This window comes from Clupea harengus, chromosome 8 (genome assembly GCF_900700415.2).
Source record: "Clupea harengus chromosome 8, Ch_v2.0.2, whole genome shotgun sequence".
Lineage (NCBI taxonomy): Eukaryota > Metazoa > Chordata > Actinopteri > Clupeiformes > Clupeidae > Clupea > Clupea harengus.
In genome coordinates, this window is record NC_045159.1 from 16,021,336 (window position 1) to 16,042,706 (window position 21,371).

Here is a 21,371-nt window from a genome sequence, read left to right on the forward strand (position 1 = left end):
AATGTTACATCATCCACTGTTAATCCATATGGTTATTTAGACAGAAAATGATGTGCTGGATTTGAGCAGATAGCAATATTTTTCAACGGTGTAATGGTAATAGTGCACTGCAGATGATTTTATGTAACTTTAAGAGGAAACTACCTAATATTCCTCATTAATTTAGCATTCTTTGATGAAAACCTGTTACTTTCAAGCTGACTCAAACTATTTTGTGTATTCCTCTGTGTACAATTCTCCGATCAATTCATTATTACTAATGAATATCATTTTAATAGTTGTGGTTGTGTTGTGCGTGTGTGTGTGTAATATGTATGAGGGCCATCTATATTTACAACAGATTAACACTCATCCCCATGCCCTCCCCATGCACATCCAGACACTAGGCAGACAGGGTCAGTTAGCACCTTCATTGTGAGTTTGGAGATATGTTTGTTCTGGCAGCCACACAGTACCGTACCTGTAGCTTCGTTCCATGACAAAGAAGGTAAACACGACACACACTCCACTCCTGCACAGCCCAAGGTGAGCATTTTGTCACATTTGATCTTAGGTTCTATTTTACATTGTCATTATTACCCTGTGACTATTATTAAATACAATGTAACACACTGAGTTGCCTATATTGATACTATGATGCTATGCACTTAAGGGTTAAGGTTAGAATTATGCAGTTACAGAAACGGTGCTTTGTGTTTGTGCATTGTGCTTCTTCACATTGATTTTAATGGTATAGTTATAATATAACACAGGCTATGTAATATAAAATGTTAATAAACATTCCTTGCAAATTCATCCTAAACCTTGGCCAACAATAAAAGGCCATTTGTGCTTAAAAAGTCACTTTTTGGAGTCACTTTTAACTCCCAAAACATCTTTCATGAACAGTCATGAATCCTTTCCTGATGCTGAGAATGCAGTGTGTCCACATCTGACGTGTTGGCTGTGCTCTGTCAGATGTTCCCCTGGTCGTCTGTGTTCTCCATGGAGCAGCTGGTCCCTGACCGGCACCCCCCGGAGGAGATGGTGACGCGGACGCTCATGCAGGAGCTGGCGGCGCTGCTCAAGCACACCGAGAGGCTGCAGCAGGACCGGGCCGTGGCGCAGCGCCGACGCAGCTCCTGCGTGGACTACACCTGGCTGGCCACCCCGCGGAGGCCGTCCTACCAGCTCCCCACCAGCGAGTCCCTGGAGCTGGAGGAGCTTTGTGCCAGGATCCCTCCTTCCCAGTGTGGACCTGTCATTCTGAGGTAGGTAGATTAGTGCACAGCAGTGGGCTTACAGCCAGAAAGTGTAAACTAGAAGAACTGATAAAATAGGTACTTTTTCAAGGTTCTTTAAAGGTGTAGTCTGCGATTCGGGTGAAAGGTTCTGGTGATATTTCAGCTCAACAGCCAATCAAATGACACCTTCGGTGCACCTGATGCAATGTGATAATTTGCTTGGAACAGTGTATGGCTCTGGCCTGGCCCTTTTTTCCCCCATTTACAGAGCCAGGACTGTGTCTGAACACTAATGTGTTTGAGCGCAAACACAATACAGCTAGAGGACCACGAGGAGCACAATTTAACAAAAAGTGTATTTGATTAGAATCGCAGACTGAACCTTTAAATACCTTTTCAGCACATGGAACTATTTTAGGGCTGAAACTTGTCATTATTTTTCTATGATGAGGTTTTAACAACAACTTTCTTAAAAAGCCTTCAGAACCTTCCCTATAAGGGTCCCCATTAAGGGTTCCTTTTCAGGGCAAACTGGCTAATTCTTTAAAAAAATAGTTAATAGACAATGTTGCTGGATGTTGAGGTATACCAAAGTCCTTCTCGCGGTGCACAGGGTGCGAAATCTGGTGACTGAGTTTGAGCCGGAGGTGGGTGAAGTCTCACACCTCTTCCGCTCAGTGCTGTGCGCCTGCCTGGACGAGGAGGAGGAGGAGGAAGATGGCGGAAAGGAGGGGCTCAGCTTGAGGGAGCTAGCCCAGCGCTGGAGAAAGAGGCGCAGCAGGAGCATGTCCCTCATCAACCTGCACTCCTGCCTCCGCATCCACCCGCTCTGGAACCCCAGAACCAGGGACGACGGAGTGGACGAGGGAGTGGAGGACGGAGGAGGAGGCGCAGGGAGGTCCCTGAGAGCAAGGAGTTTGCCTCAGATCAATATAGAGGAGCACAGGGCACCACCTTAAGACTGGGGAAGAAACACATGAGGATGCAGGAAAAAGAACTGTGGATGCACACACACACACAATGTTTATATGTACACACATACACACACACAATGTATATATGCACACACACACACACACACACACAATGTATATAAACACACACACACACAATGTATATATGCACACACACGCACACACACATACAGTGGTTGAGACAACAGAAAGACTCTCAGTATGCGTTTCTACGAATGCGTCATACAAGGTTTGGAGTTTTTTTTTCCTTGTGTGTTGAATCATTTTGAGTACTCGTGGTTTCTTTTTTACAGCAATATCTTTATTTGGTTTCAAATATCCTGGCAGTATACTGCTTTGTGCATCTGACTGCTTAATTATGATATCAGAAGTAAGAACAGGTTCACATTTTAAAATTAAGCATGATTTCACTTATTCAATATATCATTTACAATATGTAAAGTTGGATTTAATAAAAAAAACGTTCATGGTTCTCTTCTGACACATTCATTATACACACACTCTTTCCAATGAGAAAACATAGAAGGAACTGACCGATTCTCTTATTACCTGGTCATAACAACAGAGGATGACAATTACATTTGCTCTCCACTGTAGAAAGCGCCAGAAAACATTATAGGAATGGGAACTCGACTAACTTGACTAACGTGATTGTATTGACTAAACACATACATACAAATACATACACACACTCAACATTTGATTCGTCTACAGAAATTACATCAAACCATCCTCCTGACATCAGCTCTCCCAGGAGGACAGGGAGGAGGAGTCTGGTGTGCCACTCAGCAAATCAGCTTTTAATTACCGTTATAAACACACAGCCAAATGCTTGGCAAATACATGGAGCCTGGCCGGCCACACTGTTTACAAACTTTTCCCACACTGTAATCTACCAAAAGTTTTTATCTGCGCCCTAATAACCTTAATCCTGCTGACAGTGGGTGTGCATGACTCAGAGATAATACAGAGGGATCAGTAACAGCCGTACTGTTAAACCATGATAGTCCTATTTAGAGCACCGGCCTCTTTTATCATTATTCTGAAATTGAGGTGGTGATCAAAAAGAAAAAGAAAAAAAGAAAATGAATTAACCCAGGGTTTAGGCAATGTGCAATCCTATCTCAGATGGTGTAATCAAAGTGCTGGCTGAACAAAGATCCAAAGAGTGAAGAAATAGGGTTGTGATTCTCAAATCCAATACTGCTCCCTCAGGAAAAAAAAAAAAAAAAAAAAAAAAAAAAAAAAACTCAGAAATCTTCTTTTCCAAACCAACAAAAATGGCCCTGAATTAGAACTGAACCCAGTGAAGACATGAAAACTGTTAAATATATATTTATAATGGAGGACTAATGATGTTCGGTAAAAATAAACTAAAGTCCGAGAGCCAGATCTGAAATATTTCATAATAATGCCAAATCAAGATAAATGACATGGCTAGTGCAGGCTGATTACTCATTATCCACACACTCTCTGTTCAAACTACATTACCCACACACTCCCTGTTCTGTTCAAACTACATTACCCACACACTCCCTGTTCTGTTCAAACTACATTACCCACACACTCTCTGTTCTGTTCAAACTACATTACCCACACTGTACTTTCCGTGGTCCAACTTTAGACGGTAAACAGTACGACCGGAAAGAAGAATTAAACCAAATCAAAACTGAGAATCGCTTTTAGATTATCAAAATCATTCAGATCTGTGTGAATGCACAGGACAGCACCGGACAGCTAAGCAGAACCAGGTGAGCATTTCACCTGGTGAGGGTGTGATGGCAGAGGAGGTTAGACAGAAACTTGGACAGATCCTCTGCCAATCCCACCCCTCCTGCTCTGTCCTTTCATCATCTCCCTCTTCCTCTCATCGTCCCTTTTTTCCAGCCCTTATCCTCATCATATATCAAAATCATTCCAAACCTTCAGCCTAAGAAGACAACAAAGACGATAAAGAAAATGATAAGGATGAGGAAGATTTTGATGAGAAGCCAGCGGTTGGCAGACACCGACTGGAAGTACTTAAGGATCTCCGTGTGTGCAGCCTCCACGTTGAACTGGGTATCTTCGACGTGGGCATCAATCCTGAGGAGAGGACAAGGGGAAATGTATTAGACAAGGATATTTATTACAAAAGGACAGTGGCCTAGTAAAAACATCCCCATAACATTCATCATTGTAATCCACATGAAACAGTGTTATGTGTTTCAGGTTAATCAAGAGGGGAAACCACTTTGGCCTGCATGTCACACATGTCACACTCTCTGGCCCTCCATCACCCTCCATCACTCTGCCTCACCTCTGCACCACCTCCTCTTGCTCCTTCACCATGTGGGCCAGCTGCTGAAAGATGGAGCCCAGCTCCACGATGGTCGTCTCGATGTTCTGCATGGTGTCTGCCCGACTCTGAATGTAGGAGGTCTGAAGAGGCACACAACAACATCATTACAGTCCCTGCAGTCGCCTAGGACCTCGGTTCCCAAACTGGGGTACTTGCCCTGCAAGGCTGTATTTCTTTCTAATAAACACACGTAGCTGGAGATTGAATGTCTGAAGGGGTACGGGACTGTAAAAATTTGGGAACCACTGGCCTAGGATATTACCAACGCACATGTCACTACGATGGATACTTCTGAGCTCTTAGCCTACCAACCTACCTGTTCATTTACAAGCTGCATCTGTTGACTAGCACGGAAGTCCATGTCTATAGACACATCGCCTGGCCTCTTGGAGTCATCTTGCATTAGTAAGGAGTTTCCTGCATCTGAAAAAAAGAGAAATGAAATCAAACGTCTTACATGTACAGTGGGGAAAATATGTATTTGAACCCCTGCCAATTTCGCAAGTTTGGCCACTTGCAAAGAAATGTGTGATCTATAATTGTAATGGTAGTTGTATTCTATTTTATACTTTATTTGTATTTGATGCAGAAAATAAGTATTTGAACCCCCAAGCAAACAGCAAGAATTCTGGCTCCCAATGACCAGTTATGTGCCCAAGAAGCACACAGATTAGTCCTCATTAGGCCTAACAAGGTACACCTGATCTCAACTGGTGACGTGTATAAAAGAAACCTGTCCAAAGAATCATACTTCACACCTTCAACCTCACCACCATGGGCAAGACCAAAGAGTTGACCAAGGACGTCAGAGATAAGATTGTAGACCTGCACAAGGCTGGAATGGGTTACAAAACCATCGGCAAGCAGCTTGGTGAGAAGCAGACAACTATTGGTGCGATTATTCGTAAATGGAAGCAACACCAAACAACTGTCAATCGCTCTAGGTCTGGGGCTCCATGCAAGATATCCCCTCGTGCGGTATCGGTGATCATCCGAAAGGTGCAGAATAACCCCAGAACTACACAGGGGGAGCTTGTGAATGATCTCAAGGCAGCTGGGACCACAGTCACCAAGAAAATCATCGGCAACACACTACGCCGTAATGGTTTGAAGTACTGCAGCACTCGCAAGGTCCCCCTGCTCAAGGAAGCACATGTACAGGGCCGTCTGAAGTTTGCCAATGAACACTTGAATGATTCTAAGGAGGATTGGGAGACAGGATGTGGTCAGATGAGACCAAAATCAAGCTCTTTGGCATAAACTCGACTTGCCGCGTTTGGAGGGGGAAGAATGCTGAATATGCCCCAAGAACACCATCCCTACCGTCAAGCATGGAGGTGGAAACATTATGCTTTGGGGCTGTTTCTCTGCCAAGGGTACAGGACGACCCCACTGCATCGAGGGGACTATGGATGGGGCCATGTAACGTGGAATATTGGGCTTGAACCTCATTCCCTCCCATTGAAAACGCAACCTTAAGGATTTGGAGAGGATCTGCAAAGAGGAGTGAACCAAAATCCCTCCTGAGATGTGTGTAAACCTGGTGACCAACTACAAGAAAAGTCTGACGTCTGTGCTTGCCAACAAGGGTTATTCCACCAAGTACTAAGTCATGTTTTGCTAGGGGTTCAAATACTTATTTTCTGTATCAAATGCAAATTAAGTCATAAATGTTATAAAATGCAGTTTTCTGGATTTTTTTGTTGATATTCTGTTTCTCACTGTTAAAATACACCTACTATTACAATTATAGATCACACATTTCTTTGCAAGTGGCCAAACTTGCGAAATCGGCAGGGGTTCAAATACTTATTTTCCCCACTGTATATGTATTCATTTAGCAGACACTTTCATCCAAAGTGACTTGCAGTACAGTACAGATATACATTTCCACCAGTATGCTTCTTCTCTGGGTATGGAACCCGTGATCTTTGTGTAATTAGCACCTAGCTCTACCCATTGAGCTCCAGAAACACACAAATACAATCCACACCAGTCATGAACAGTTCCAGTGCTTTGCTGTCAGCTGAGATTCTGACTTCACAGGATCTGCAGTTTCATGCGAAAGAAAGCCTCAGATCCCCTGCTTTACACCTTTGTTTTGCATCTTCACATAGATCCCAGTCTAACACCATCAGAGGTAAAGGCCAGGCTTTAAGGAGAGCTGGTGGGTCTGCCCTTACTGAAGTTGTTGCCCTGCAGAGGTGAGGATGTGTTGGGCGAGTAGTGAGCTGGGGCCGGAGAGAATTGCTCTCTGCGACTGTGCTGCTCTTTCAGATTCTGAAGAACAAGAGGAAGAAGTGAAACTCATCAACTCGACAATCAGCTAAATCATTTATTTTCCATGAGACATTTAATATGCAAGTGTGTTTTCAGAGCTCTTACCTCTGTTCTGACCTCCAATACCGACCTGAAGTCATTTGACATGGCTGCCAGCTTTGACTAGAATAAAGAAAACAAAAGGCAATATAGCACTATTTTAAAGCACTATTTAAAATCACTACTTTAAAGCACTATTTTAAAACCCAATTTTAAAGCACTACTTTGCCACAGACAGGATTGTCAAAGAGACATTTGATTGTTTGCAGCATCACCGGTCTAACAATCCCAATCACTGACTATAGGCAAGATCTCCAATGTAACCACGCTGCTGGACTGAGACGATAAAAAGAGAATGGACGTGTCTCTTTCCTCTTCGAGAGATGACATCTAGGGTGAATGTACTTAGCCTCATAAAGGAGTGAGGCAGTCTTTCGAGTATTTGTGGTGTGAGTGAACTTTACCTGTAATGACACAACAATTGTGTTGGAATGCGTCTGCAGGTGTCGACTATTCTGACGACTTCTTGAGCGCACCAGCTCCTGCAGTTGGGCTATCTGCTTATTTAGACTGTTGATGTCCTAAGGGAGGCAATCGGCGCGCAGTGTTGATATGTTATAAATTCAAAGTTTACCGTCAAATGTGCTCCAGTTATATGTGATACAACGAAGCTGTTTTTCTTACCTGTTTCACAATATAAGTTAACTCGTCAATTTCGGGAGCCTTATCATCAAAAAGAGATTTCCTTTGGGCAACTGCACAGAAAAGGCAAAACATCATGCACTGTCTATTTGAAAATAATAGGTCAATGAAGGACATGTATGTTTGAAAAGAAAGCTCTTACGTATTGTCAGCTTTTCAAGCTTAGCAAAAGTATTACTCAAGTCTCTCCCAATACGCCTATGAAGAAAGAGAATTAAGTGAGGCCAACAAAATAACATACTGTGCTGCACGTTAACAAAACAAAACCAAACCAAACATATTAAACAACAGAAATGGATGAAAGGGCTCGTTCCAGACACTCACTTTGCCATAAGAGTGAAGTCACTGCGTTGTCTGACTGCACTGAGGGCTGGTTTACTGGTCTGGATGCCATTCTGAGAAACCATGACAACGATGCGCAACATCAATTACTAAAACTGTTCTCATCCAAACGTTAAAACATGCACATAACAGTGTAGTTGCACCAAAGTATTGACAAACTACAAATGATTCCTGGTGGCCTCTACACTAACAAACAACATTTCTCAGACCGTATATTCTGTGACTGGACATCTGATCCCAGAAGGCTCACCTGTCGTGCCAGCAGGGATCGCAACACAGACTGGAACTCAGTGGTACGGTCCCGGCAGGATGCCCCACCGAGATCAACCGGGGGGGCAAGGGGCAGAGAGGTAGAGAGCGGGGCATCAGCCTGTTGGAGGAGCTGTGGCTGGGTCAGAGACGGCCCATGATACACCCCGTCTTCATTATTCCTAGTTCCGTGGCGGCGGCGAGTATTCATGAGGCCTCTCACACATCACCTTTGAGAACAGATGGAAAAGAGGCTGTGTAATATACTGTGCTGTGTATTATATTACAGTGTGTCGTACATCTGGGGACATTCTCAAAAAAGTTGTTTTTGATTGGGGATTGTCTAATGATACATCAGCTGTGCTCTGTGTGAAAGTGTTTGACAGATGACACACCTCCCATTCGTGCAGACTTAATGAGCGTAGGTACGGGGTTTTTATATCAATGTTATTAAATGATGGTACTGTTTACAGGCTGCAGTCTTGGGCGATATGACTATGCCAAACACTGATCTTACGAGGACTGCTGCAATAACTTATTCCTCTCATCAGGCTCTTCGATTTCACACAGAGACGTTTTACGCAATGACTGATTCTTACTTCCCATTGGTCCATCTAACCAACTACCAGAACTTATTAAACAACATCAGCGGTTAGCTTGTCATAGACTGACGCTTCACTGAAAATCAGTGTACACAACGTCATGATATTCCAATACAGTGGGCTCTAGTCAACAGATAAAAACTGTTAAAACCAGAGCCTGAGCTAGTTCATTAATGAGGTGTTACATTGGCTAACTTAGCTATCTAGCTTCTGACTTAGCTAACGCTACCGGCTAGGCTGTGCTATACTTAACTAATGTTAAGGAGAGGAAACGAAGAATGTAAGTGAAATAGTAGTTGTATCATCCATTTTAGCATGCCATCCATGTCTCAATATCTCCAACATAGAGAATAAGATGAAGTCGTTACATACCGGAATTACCTCCTGTTGGTTTCGTCGTGTATTTTGATCCGGGTCCTTGTCGTACACATGACATCATTGCCACGTCGACATCTGCGTGTACGTCAAATATTTCATCTGCTGCAATGCCCACGAATTAACACAGGGTGGCAGTTCTGTGCCAGAACACCCGCGAGGAGCAATTTGCTGAATTTGACGAAAAGCATACTGGATTCGAATCATAGGCTCACCTTAATGTGCATGGCGTTCTTACTTACGCTGGAATTCATTTTCTAATGTTTTATTGACATGGATTTGAAATTAAATGTGTACCATTTACACACTACAGACAATGTATACTATACTCAAAATAAGCATGTGTAATTAACACCCAATATTGGTGGGAAGAGAAAACAATCAATCATTACATAGGTCTGCATTTTCTCTCAGGTTGTGGAAGGAGGCCAATAACTCGAACCAGCAGGAGAAAGCTCCCAGACATAGCATGGCCATCTTTCATCTAATAAATCAATTTGGAACAAGGTAATATTTATCTAAACAGCTGCATCTTTCTTGCAAATGATTAATGCAGAAGGTGGTGTTCACTAGCGTCTACATTCCTTGTTGTACAGTGACCACACATAAATGTTAATTATCCAGATTTGCATTGAACTTCAAGGCAGAAACCAGATTTAGAAGAGAAAGGTGTCGAAGAACAAAAACATGGTTTGACCTATCTAATGTTGGCACTGCCTAAATATCGAACATCATATCACATGTCATGCATGGGGGCTTTTGGCTCTATTAATGTGTGGACATCAGAGTAGGTCTGTATATGTGGAACATCGTGTGACAGTTCCTTTTTCTTTATTTCAGTGAGAATATTCATTGTTGTTCCAAGAATTTATGTAGATTGTGTCCTGAAATGTGCACTACCATTCAAAGGCTTGGGTTCGCTGAGAAATGTACTTGTTTTTGAAAGACAATCACACTTTTTTCAATTGATTCGGAATATCTGCATAGGCATGAAGGGCTCATTTTCAGCCACCATCCCTCAATGGCACATTATGTTGACTAATCCTAAATTACCATGTGCAAATCATCATTAGAAAACCCTTTTGCAATTGCATTTGTGCAGCTGAAACCCGTCGTTAAAGAGAAGCAATAAAACCAGCCCTCTTTGGGCTACTTGGGATTATCAGCACTTGTGGAATTGATTTATGCTCTAAATAGGGTCAGGAAAAAAGCCTTTCTTCAAAAACATATCAGTCTATTATTTGTCTTAGAAACTAGGCTTATTCCGTGCAAGAAACTGAAGACATCTCACCAGGGTGTGTGCACCACATCATTCACAGAGCAGTGGAAACTGGCTCTAACCAGGACACAAAGAGCAGCAGGGTGCCCCGGTACACAACTGTGCAGGAATATCAGAACCTCTAGTTTGAGAAACTGGAATGCAGGCCTTCTTGGCAGAGTTTCGAAGAAAAAGCCATATCTGAGATTGCCCTATAAAAGGACTAGACTAACATGGGTAAAAAGAAAACAGAAACTAGGTGGAAGATTACTGAAAATATATGTTATAGACAGACAAATCTAAAAATATGAGTATTCTGGGTCATTCCAAACTTTTGTAATTTCACTGCAAATAATGAACCTTATTTTACCTGAGAAAATAACCCATGCACCTATTATCACAGTCTTAAACATATTTTCCTAATCTAAACCATGTTCCCTAGTTAAAGCCAGAAAGAACACCTTGGTTTAAAAAGTCTGAGTGAACAGTCAACATGCAGCTCAGCCATTTTATTGTTCTGAAAGAGCAGGTAATGAATCAAAGCGTTTTAACATATGCATAGAAATGCCAGTGAGCTTTGGTGATTTTAACATACAAATTTCGGTTTGTAGTCATTTGTGTTTAAGACATTATTCTTTGCTATTCAAAGAAAACGTTCCACGAAAAAAAAGGATCGTTATCTTTAAGCGTTGTCACTGACTACAACCTTTAATTCAGCAGCTGTTGCAGTTCCTTATTTACACTAATTCACTAGAAATTTCAAAGGAAACAAATCACAGGTTAGATCCATGAAAGCCCTTACACAGATTCTCATTATATAACTCTTAACTTGAACACCCAGTCTCAATGCAATGGGTACCTTGCACCAAGAGCACATGACTGCATAGTGGCACTGGTTGATAATTAGACTACAGTGCAGGTGTTTGGGTATACGATTTCAACCTTTTTTTTTTTTTTTTACAGGGGTATAATATAAATTATATGGCAAAGAAAAATAAGAGGAATGTTTTAAGATTCAACAAAATGATTCAGTGAGATACTGATAGAATGTTACATGTATATTTGGAATGGCTTTTCAAAGTTAAGAATTTAACATTATTTATTTAAAATACAGTTCAGTCATGTTTGGGACAGACTGAAAAGTTAAGAGTCCTAGAACACTTGCTTGTGGTTCTTAGTCATTAAGCGATTATTTTTTTTTTTTGCCATATTCCCTTCCTCTTTTGATTTGAGCTATTTGCAGAAAGCCACACCTTACCAATAAGTGAACACCCATTATGAAAGTACTTTTTATATGACAGGTTAGTCTGGATTTGTCAGTTTCCGTAGAGTCAGATACACAGCACTTTGCCCCCCTACTGTAAGCAGAGGACTCATAATTAAGGTTATACATGGGTAGATGTAGAAGATTTGAGATATTACAATAGTCTAATATTTCAATATACTTTCATCTCCCTGGGTTCAAACAGGCTATTGCTTAGAGGTATACCTTTGAGCTCCAGCTGGCCTGTGTTGTTGTTAGCTAGCTAGCTGCATAGAGGATGTCAAACTGCTGCAGATTAATCAAAGGACCCACATCAAGTCATTTCGAGGTCACAAAGTTCAGCACAAACGTCAGTGAATGAAAATAATGACTAATTGAAAGCATTTTTACAGTTATGCTGCAAGGATGTTCACTTAATAATCAACCTTCAAATTAAAAACACACTACAAATCAAAGTTCTTTCCCAAAACAATCATGACATTAACAGTGTGAAAAAGAAGAAAAAAAAAAATGACAAGTAGTAGTAAGACTCCTTCAAATCCCCAGTTGAAACAGAATGCCCACATTCAATCACACCAAGTCATGGTCAGTTTCTTCAAGTGCTGAAGAATTTATATGATTAAAAAAAATGTATGGAATGTATGTGGCAACTGGTCTGGTGAACCACTTAAAGGTTATATGGGTCAGGTTACACCGAACCTGTGGTCTCATACAGCTGCTGGTGTTGATGTTTGACAGGGACATTATGTGGGTTCTAAGTCCAATATTTAACATAATCTTTGCATTGATCCACAAAATAAAACTCAAGTTCTACACACTTGAGTTACCGAGTGCCACATGGGATCAAAACAGTTTGATCATGCTTTCCCGTGACTTGCCGACTCCAACCCATTTCACTATAAAAGAAAGGAGAGAATGTAAAACGGTTAAAATTAGCGAGCCAACTGACAATAGTGCTATTCCATGTCAATTCACCCAGTATTTTAAAACTTCCCCACCTAGTTTTTCTAGTGGAAGATGAATGAAGAATGAAGAAATCTACAAATATTAGAGCCATGGGGTAACTGTTTATGAAGTTACAGCCACTTTTACAGATGGGTGTGGGTGTGTCATATCTTTAACCCTTTTCAGTGAACTTACATTGCCACTCCACATGCTCCCCTAAGACCCATGCCAAACCAAGACAAAAGTACCTGGCACTTGTAGGAAGTTCTCGATGAAGTGGATGTAGGCCTGTGCTTGAGAAGGCAGGTCGTCAAAACAGCGCACCGCTTCAGTGCTGCATTCCCAGCCGGGCAGGGTCTCGTACTTCACCGACACCCGCGTCAACACATCCATATTCGCTGCGCAACGCAGAAAGCCAGGTTAAGAAAGAAGCGCACCTTTAAACGTCAGCAAAACAGTAAGAAACAGCCTGAGAACAGACTGGTAGGCAAAAACCTCCAAAAACAATAGTGTGTTACCAGGGAAGCTGGGGAGGTCTTTTCCATCGACGGTGTACGCAACACCTATTTTGATCTCAGTCAGAGTATCCAGGATGTCCAGTTTGGTCAGGGCAATGCTAAAAGGGGAAATGATAAATGACATGAACACATGACAAAAACACAAACATCTAGATGACTGCAGAGAGAGGAAGCCTGTCCTTACGCGGTGAAGCCATTGATCATGTGAGCATATCTGACGAGAACTAGGTCCAGCCAGCCACAGCGACGCCGTCTGCCGGTGGTGACCCCAAACTCCCTCCCCCGGGACTGCAGCAGAGAGCCAACGTCCTGTGTGCACACACAAACCACAACCCTGCAATCAGTACACAAGTGCAAACACACCAGCAGACAGGAACCTATGTTCTCAGGGTAAAAGTGACTACCCAGTACGTTCTACTGACGCAGACGGAGGAAGCCATACATTGTCCTGCTCTGTTGGGAAAGCTCCCACTCCCACCCTGGTGGTGTAGGCCTTCACTACGCCGTAAACGCGACCCACATGGGAAGGTGGCACTCCCAGCCCTGTGCACACACCTCCGACTGTACAGTTGGATGATGTCACAAAGGGGTAGGTTCCTTAAAGAAAAGAAAAAAATAAAGAAAAAATAAACATTTACAACAAGGAAAGCCTCCTGCAGGTTATAAATACTTTTTTGTCCCTCCATCAAACTGAGGTCACAGCCATGGAAAGCGGACGGTCCTTGCTAATACCAGGGGTTAAAGCAAAAAAAAATCCTGAGCCTGAACTTTTTTTTGTGTGTGGGAGGGGGGGTGTCGTCCCGTGGCATGGACACATTTGCAGGGTCAAAAAAACAAACAAACAAACATTTAGAAATTCATGATTGTAGATTATGGTGAGACTTTTGAAACTGCAATCCCAAGAAAGGTCAGCAATAGTACTCCACCTCACTACAATATGGTACTAACACATGTAGCATTTACGATTTCTTTTGATATCAAGTGTAGCTGCTAAGCTTTGTCCCTGAAAGGTTACAAGATGACCTACAATCACAAGGTGACATGTAATAAGGGTATGTCAGTGGAAGAAGAGTTGATTTGCAACCATTTAATTGAGGATATATGAAAAAGGACAGCGATTTACTTTTTAAACTGTTAAAGTGCAACAGTGAACTGTAGATAATAATGTAGTTTTATATTGCAACATTTCCATAATTGCTTTGTTCAAAAGAAATAATCGTAAATTAAATACTAGGAAATTAATAGAAAATATATCGATAAAATAAATAACAAACAAAACATTAAAATGTTACAAGAACTGGTAACTATTGTTGGGAAATAAATACAAAACAGGACTTTGTCCATGTACTTGTTGGTGGCTTCGTCGACATTTAAGGAAAACATGCCGTTTTTTTTTTTTTTTAGCTTTTCCGAAATACGTCTTTTAAACTCTGGTGTTATGCCGTGTGTGTTAAAATAGCGACATGCTGATTGGATATTGACAGTTTAGTCAAACACACGTCACACACACGGTCAGTTATTGATGCCGGTACATCAGCTGAGGATGTTGCTCCCGGTAAAGGCGTTGTGTGTTGGATAGCTAGTTCCATATATTAGCTTTCTCGAGCACAAAGTGCAGAAGCAAGCACCTGCTTCTCTTAACTTCTTACACAGCTACCAAAAGGCTTACTGTCTTTCCCTTCCCATCTCTTCTATCCATGCCCAGCGCCATTTATTTTCATGAACTTACTTTCCATCCTACTCTCCTTTGGTGTGATGTCTCTCTACTCAGGCATCTATGCTAGGCAGAGCGACAGAGAAAAGTCGGTCTTTGAAGCACATTTTCCCAAGACCCGCCCCAATCTACTTCTGATTGGTTAATAATGTTATTTTGAGAGCGGGAGAGTTGTGCTCCTTTCATTTCATTGGCAGACGAACTCATAAACTCGAAAGTGATGATATCGAGACGTGTGTTTTTTTTTTTTTTTTTTTTTTTTTATATAAGATTTTTTTTCGCAGCCAAATGCCGGACGCCGGAAATCCGGCACGGTGCCGGAATACTTTAATCCCTGTAATACTCACCGAAATCAATATCCAAGAGAGCGGCATTAGCGCCCTCCACGAGAATCTTCTTACTTGGTCCATTCAAGGCTTTGTGCATGAAATACACTCCATCAGTCACCAAGGCACGCAGCCTCTCCGCATATTCCTAGGAGAAGAATGGTATACATTGTATTTACAAAACAAGGCGCACACAACCTCTTAGAGTATTCCTAGGAGAAGAATAGTATACATCATATTTACAAAACAAGGCAGCAAATACATGATTCAAATGGTCTAAACCAAAGATCAAACCCATATTGGCTAGTGGTTTCATATACCCGATGCTGTGCGACGTACCAAACAATACATTCAGAAGAACTCACCTTGAGCTGGTGTAGTTCAGCATCAACATCAATGTTGAGGTTAGGATACATTGTCTGAAAATGCCCTGCCAGAACACGGAACCTACAACACACAACCACCAATTATTTAAATGAATTAAACCAACAATTGTCCTTATTTACCTCCCAACATCCCATAGGATATTTCTAATGTATAGCCATATACACATATGGTACAGGTGTTATATAAATATAAACATATATAAATAGATAGCAATCGGCGAAAACAGCTTGTTATGAATCAATAGCTGAAAGGTTGAATACTCACTTCTCCTCGAAGACTGAGAAATCAGACACCAAATCACACACCCTCAGTCCATTACGGGCAGCCTTAGAAGAGTATGCCGGGCCGATGCCTTTTTTGGTAGTGCCCAAACTAGACACCAAAAACAAAACAAAAAAAGGCTAGAGTCAAACTGTTTACGCTTATTTTCACATTGTTGAGAGATGACAAACATGAGGGGCCATATTTTGAGTGGTGGGAACACATGGCACTGCTAACTTGAACCCAACTATTCCTAAGACTAGACCCAGACCCCTAGAGAGCTTGCCCATTCACTTCCTTTCATTTCTGTCCACCATGAAACTAAGTCAATAATGGCAGTCACTGAGAGCATCCTAATCACCCAGCAGCTCGCCTAGGTATTGGCACACCAACAACACCAGTTGCCTTAAGGTGCCAGTATGGTACTCAGACTCCGTTACGGATGGGCGGGTGGACGGATAGGACGGACTAATTAGCATTTCTGTTGCCTTTATGGTTCTCCGAAGGCTGGGGTGCTGAAAACAATTCACCGCCAGAACAGTAGGTGAAGAAGTGTTTTTTTGTCGAAGACACGTTGCTTTGTAGCGTCTTTGTAAGTTAGAAATCGTCGTTGTTTATCTCCCTCCTCCCACCTCTCAACACACGTGAGACCCTCCTACCAGCTGTCACCAGTCAGACGATAAGTGCAGCAGGTGTAGTCACATGATATTATACTTAAGAGTGTGTCTAATGCTATATAACCACCTGAAAGGGCAAACTTATCTTTATCATGGTAGGTATTATTTGTGGGGAAAATAGTAGCACTCTATAACAAAATGATATCCTTATCATATATACACACTATAGAAACTATTAAAAAACGATTCCATGAAATGAATACGTTCTTATTTTCTTTGGTATTTTTGTCATATTCAGATTTGCAATGATGATTGCTGGGTAATATGTATGTTGTGGTCCAATGTTAAGTCTCTATTTGATCATGTGAGGAGACGATGGTATAGCTAGTTTAGGCACAGCATCTGAACGTCAAGACCGACAAGCTGACAGTGTTGTACAAGTTCACACCTCTCATGAAGCAGTTCAAAGTTCAATTCATACAAGTAAACATGAATAGTTCACGTTCATAGTTCACCATTTAAATTCTGAACCAGTTCTGTTCATAGTTTTAGAGTGGAAAGTGAGAATGAAAGACTTCACTTGTTTTTTATAGAAAACTTTATCCATCACTACCCTTTGCCTTAAACTGCACTTCATGTGTATCAATTCCTAAAATAATAATATTTTTTTATTATTATTTTAACCACCCTGTCAATTTTCCCCTACCGCAGCGTTTCTCGAAGTGTGGGGAGAGCCCAACTGGTGGGTCGCAGAGACGTGACAGGTGGGGCGCAAATGGAGATGAGCAGGAGATTTTTCCCATTGCAATGCCTTGCTTTATAGACAGTAACGATAATATACCCCCATCGCACTAAACAACCACACTCAAACAAAGAAATATTGTATTGTTAGAAACAATAGCAGGGCAGAGCACACGGATAATCCATAATCAGCATCTTGGCAAATTGAGAGACTGTGGCCTGCGCCATAAAGCATTCCATATTTAAAACATCTTAATAAGTAGTGAAGTCAACGTGTCTGCTTCACATGATGGAGAAGTTCGTTTATTGACACATCTTTTAAGGACGGCCACAGCGCTTTAAAACGCAGTGTTTATAAGTTACATTATTCAAAGGTGGAAGGTTGGTCAGTAATCAGTCTAGAGAGATAACTGAACAAAACTCTACTCGCTTGCCTCACGGGTGCAATACCATATGCCTTTTAATCGTATTTGATAGAATGAAGGACAAATGAGTTGTGAATATTATCACCGAGTTTGAAAGGTATTGGTCCGGTAATAGCCAAGTGACAGCTGTGTTTTCTGTGTGTTTTAAGCAAATACAATGTGTGTGCGCCGACTTGCGTAGAGGCCGAGAGCGGCATTGCAGAAAAATTATAGCTGCAACATATTGAAAAAAAGAACTCCATTTTTTGGAGCTGTGAACTTAGTTCAGAATGTTGAATTATAAACTATGAACTGAACTAGTTCATTTTAAAATTTGTGAACTATGAACTGAACTAGTTCATGTAGAAAGTGAACTTTCCCAACACTGGAACATGTTTGCTTCATATAATGCAGAAGTTCGTTTTTGAGAGTAAATTAAATCACTTTGTGCACTTAACGTTTTTTTTTTTTTAAAAGAAACTGTCATCTGGAGAGTTTAAAACGACACTTAATGAGGGGAAATGTACTGTAGAGATATTTCTGTCGGATGGCATCATAGTCCATGCGGATTCTATTGAGGCTGTTTGATATGTCCAATGTAAGAAGTGTGAAGCTTTAATGAAATATGATTGATGCCATCCTCTTTCTCCACAACATCATGGATTAAACCTCGATGGTTGGACTATGTAGATAGTTTTATAACGAACGTGGCCGTGTACTTACATTTTTCAAGAAAAAAAAAAATGATCTTCAATGGTAAGACTGCCTCTTCTGGTGTAGCATATAACGTGAGTTTTATTTAGGCATATACAGATGCCTAGCGTGTGTAATGTGTAGGCCATTTCATTCCGTTCTTGCAATGTGAATAATTTAATTTCAATATGCTTATCTCCCTCTTGTGCGTTTAACGGGGCTTGTTTGTGTGAGCGACTAAATATTTTACTTGCTGTCGGGCTCGGTCTGGCGTTTTTGAGAATAAAATAACTTCACATTTAGGATAACAGCCTTCTTCCTGTTGCGGGAATTTGTTTGTGTCCTAGCTGGGACAACGCGATTACAGGCGGCAAATGCATCATAAAGCAAGTTTAAAAGAAATGAACTGTATGGAGATATTTCTGTCAGATGGCATCATAGTCGATGCAGATTCTAATGAGGCTGTTGGATATGTCCCATGATATGATATGAATGAATATGTCCAAAGGTTGTTTGGACAAAATATTTTAATTGCTGTCTGCTCCTGCCGGGCTCTGGCACTACTCTGTCAGATGCTGGCGCTCATGTGGGTTTTAAATATGGCGGTATTGTGATAGGGAATGAAACAGGAAACGCGAGGTCCAGAAATGTGAGATTCTGGACATGATGTTGTTTGGAAATGATGTCGTAGCGGGCCAATCACGGCCAAGGGGTATCCGTCGCTGTACAGCACGTCATGACGGATCGACAGGAATTTCAACGGTGCACGGGAGAGCTCTCCGAGGGCCCCGGCGACGACGGAGAGGGCGTTCCAGGGCGTTCCAGGGCGTTCCATCTATGTGTAGGCCCTTCCCATGTGTCCGTAAACGTGTAGTACGGAGTACCATATAAGCGCCCTTAGTTAAATGATATACCTTGAGAATGCAATCTCGACTTCCAATTAGCATACTGTGCTTGTCAACAAAACACCCACAGCATGAAAGATGGTAGAGATACAGGGCAAATGTAACTTTTCACAACATAACTAGAGCCAATGATTTTCCGTTTAAAAAAAATGCATTTTTCGTTTCACATTTGGTGAATTCCGTTTTTTTTCCGTTTCAGCTCATTTTGTTCACCCTGAGGTAGATTGATGGCTTAAAATGAGTGAATAATATGTGCCCTTCTTAGATTGTTGTTTGCCAGCCATCAACAGAACAGAAGACTAAAAAATTTTTGTTTTAAATGCGATTGGGAAGACGAGCGCGTGAATGTGACTGAATGTGGCTTTAGCGGAGATCTGTGGGTCAACCGTTGAAAAGGGGGGCGTGGCCGGAGCAGAGTTCAGCGCAGACGTGACATTTTCTCAGTGGTTTTGTTCTTTAATTAATGTTTGTTCATCGTTGCAATCGTTGTTGTGTTTATTTGAAAGAAATATAGCCTTGCAGCCCAAAATACAGGGGAATTTGGGCGATTTGTATGAACAAAATGATGTTTCCGTTTCAAAGGTGCAATTCCGTTTCAAAGTGTTCATTCCGCGAATTCCGTCCGTTTTCCGTTATCGCGGAAAATCATTGGCCCTACATAACCAACCAATACACCTAACAAAGACTACAGGGTGCATTTTCCAGAATGTCATGAAATATATGACCTTTGTTAACAGAGAGAAACTATGGTAACGAACTAATTCAACAAGTGAACTACTGAATACATTGGAGATGGAGAAGGATGCTTATGAAAAGGGATGTTGCGTTGTCACTAAATAACTGATACAGACCAACTGATTTGTTTATGACACCATGGTCTGCAGTGAAGGAAGGGATATCCTGCATGCCTTCACAAACATCACACAATCATTACACAACTACACACACTCACTTTTTCCCGGCCTGCTGTTGTCTCTGTTGCTCCTGTATTCCATCAACAGCTTGGTGAAAGTTGAACACTGTCAGGATACAAGAGATGGGACATTTTACTCCAGATATCACCGCCACTAGAAGTTACATTGTACATACCACAGAGTTGCGAACACAACGAAACACTGCAAAAAAAAGGCCAAAGAAAGTGAATAACTATGCAACTGGCAAAACACACTTTCAGTTCCCTGTTGAGACAAATATGTGAGTGGAACACTAATGAGAAGACTCTTACCCAGGTGCGCACGATCAGAAATCTTCAGCCTCTCCTCCCATCCTTGAAGTCCTATACAGATAGAGGAGAACATTTAAAAAATGCAAACTAAATCTGAAGACTTTGGTTTATAACGGGACATGTTAATCAGACTAATCACCTTTTCCTTTCTGAAGGTTCTTTTCAGCCTCATCAAACAACCCAGGCAGATGTATCACAACCCCGTTGCCTATGAAGAAAAACACCTTGTAATTGACACAGATTAAAGACATTGATACAGTGGAGCTGATAGGAGCAGTCTGTGATAGTCATCTTAATAGTTACAGATAGTTCGTCGTTTGTACAGGGTATTATGGTGAAGTCATATTTTTATCACGTACCAATAAAGGACAAGGCCTTTTTGTTCAGCACTCCGCTGGGCAGCAGGTGGAAGTCGTACTCCACCGAGTCCACCACCACAGTGTGTCCAGCGTTATTACCTCCCTGGCGGCACATAAGACATTGACTGGGGTCCATGCACAAATGACTTACTCCAACTTGGTGATGACTAATAATTAGACTTCCCGTGCACTACGTACACCCCCGTAGAATGCATTGTGAACACCATTTCTTTAAAACACAACAAACTGCAAGCCATGATGATCCGGGGACTAACGTTAGAATCTCTCAGCTGTCGCTAACCTTATTTTACCATAGCTAGACATTTTTAGCAAGCTAATCATAGCTATTTAACAATTAACCTAGTTTTCTAGCTAACTACATTGGCACCACTTTTTGCCCAAGTTTGTTCTTCAAATTTCCGAATAAAGCATTTTTTGTGCTAACTGAGGTCCTGGTGAACTAATTTGACTCATCTTGCCGTTAACTACCACTGTAGTGTTATCTAACGATAACTTATCTAAATGAAGCTGCTAAATCGGAAAGGTGGCTAACCCTTTTCTGTGACCCTGAGATCAATAACTTAACGTTACGTTAAATGTAGCGGTTATCTCAATGCCAAACCCAAC

General features: G+C 41.5%; 3 protein-coding genes across 4 annotated transcripts; 1 reads left to right on the forward strand and 2 right to left on the reverse strand.

The window, feature by feature from the left end:
- Window positions 1–289: 289 nt before the first annotated feature.
- Window positions 290–2,182, forward strand: LOC105900317 (protein RD3). Its single transcript, XM_012827601.3, has 3 exons — window positions 290–487; window positions 958–1,250; window positions 1,837–2,182. The coding sequence occupies exons 1-3, from the start codon at window positions 476–478 to the stop codon at window positions 2,180–2,182; spliced, it is 651 nt and encodes a 216-aa protein (XP_012683055.2). The 5' UTR covers window positions 290–475.
- Window positions 2,183–2,476: 294 nt separating this feature from the next.
- stx5al (syntaxin 5A, like) lies at window positions 2,477–9,818 on the reverse strand. Of its 2 annotated transcripts, none has more exons than XM_012827635.3 (11): window positions 9,125–9,818; window positions 8,152–8,380; window positions 7,884–7,954; window positions 7,702–7,757; window positions 7,542–7,612; window positions 7,322–7,438; window positions 6,924–6,980; window positions 6,722–6,818; window positions 4,855–4,961; window positions 4,497–4,618; window positions 2,477–4,282 (listed from the first exon to the last, which is right to left on the reverse strand). In XM_012827635.3, exons 2-11 carry the CDS (start codon window positions 8,359–8,361, stop codon window positions 4,123–4,125), a joined length of 1,068 nt encoding a protein of 355 aa, XP_012683089.1. In that variant the 5' UTR covers window positions 8,362–8,380; window positions 9,125–9,818; the 3' UTR covers window positions 2,477–4,122. The 2 variants fall into 2 exon arrangements, with proteins under 2 accessions (XP_012683089.1, XP_031427955.1); XM_031572095.2 differs by lacking the exon at window positions 9,125–9,818 and adding an exon at window positions 9,006–9,108.
- A 1,061-nt stretch (window positions 9,819–10,879) lies between these two features.
- Window positions 10,880–21,147, reverse strand: adssl (adenylosuccinate synthase, like). The gene is made up of 12 exons (XM_031572094.2): window positions 20,745–21,147; window positions 20,525–20,593; window positions 20,386–20,436; window positions 20,113–20,179; window positions 15,804–15,911; window positions 15,518–15,599; window positions 15,174–15,300; window positions 13,555–13,709; window positions 13,297–13,421; window positions 13,113–13,210; window positions 12,843–12,992; window positions 10,880–12,545 (listed from the first exon to the last, which is right to left on the reverse strand). The coding sequence occupies exons 1-12, from the start codon at window positions 20,878–20,880 to the stop codon at window positions 12,493–12,495; spliced, it is 1,221 nt and encodes a 406-aa protein (XP_031427954.1). The 5' UTR covers window positions 20,881–21,147; the 3' UTR covers window positions 10,880–12,492.
- Window positions 21,148–21,371: the final 224 nt, after the last annotated feature.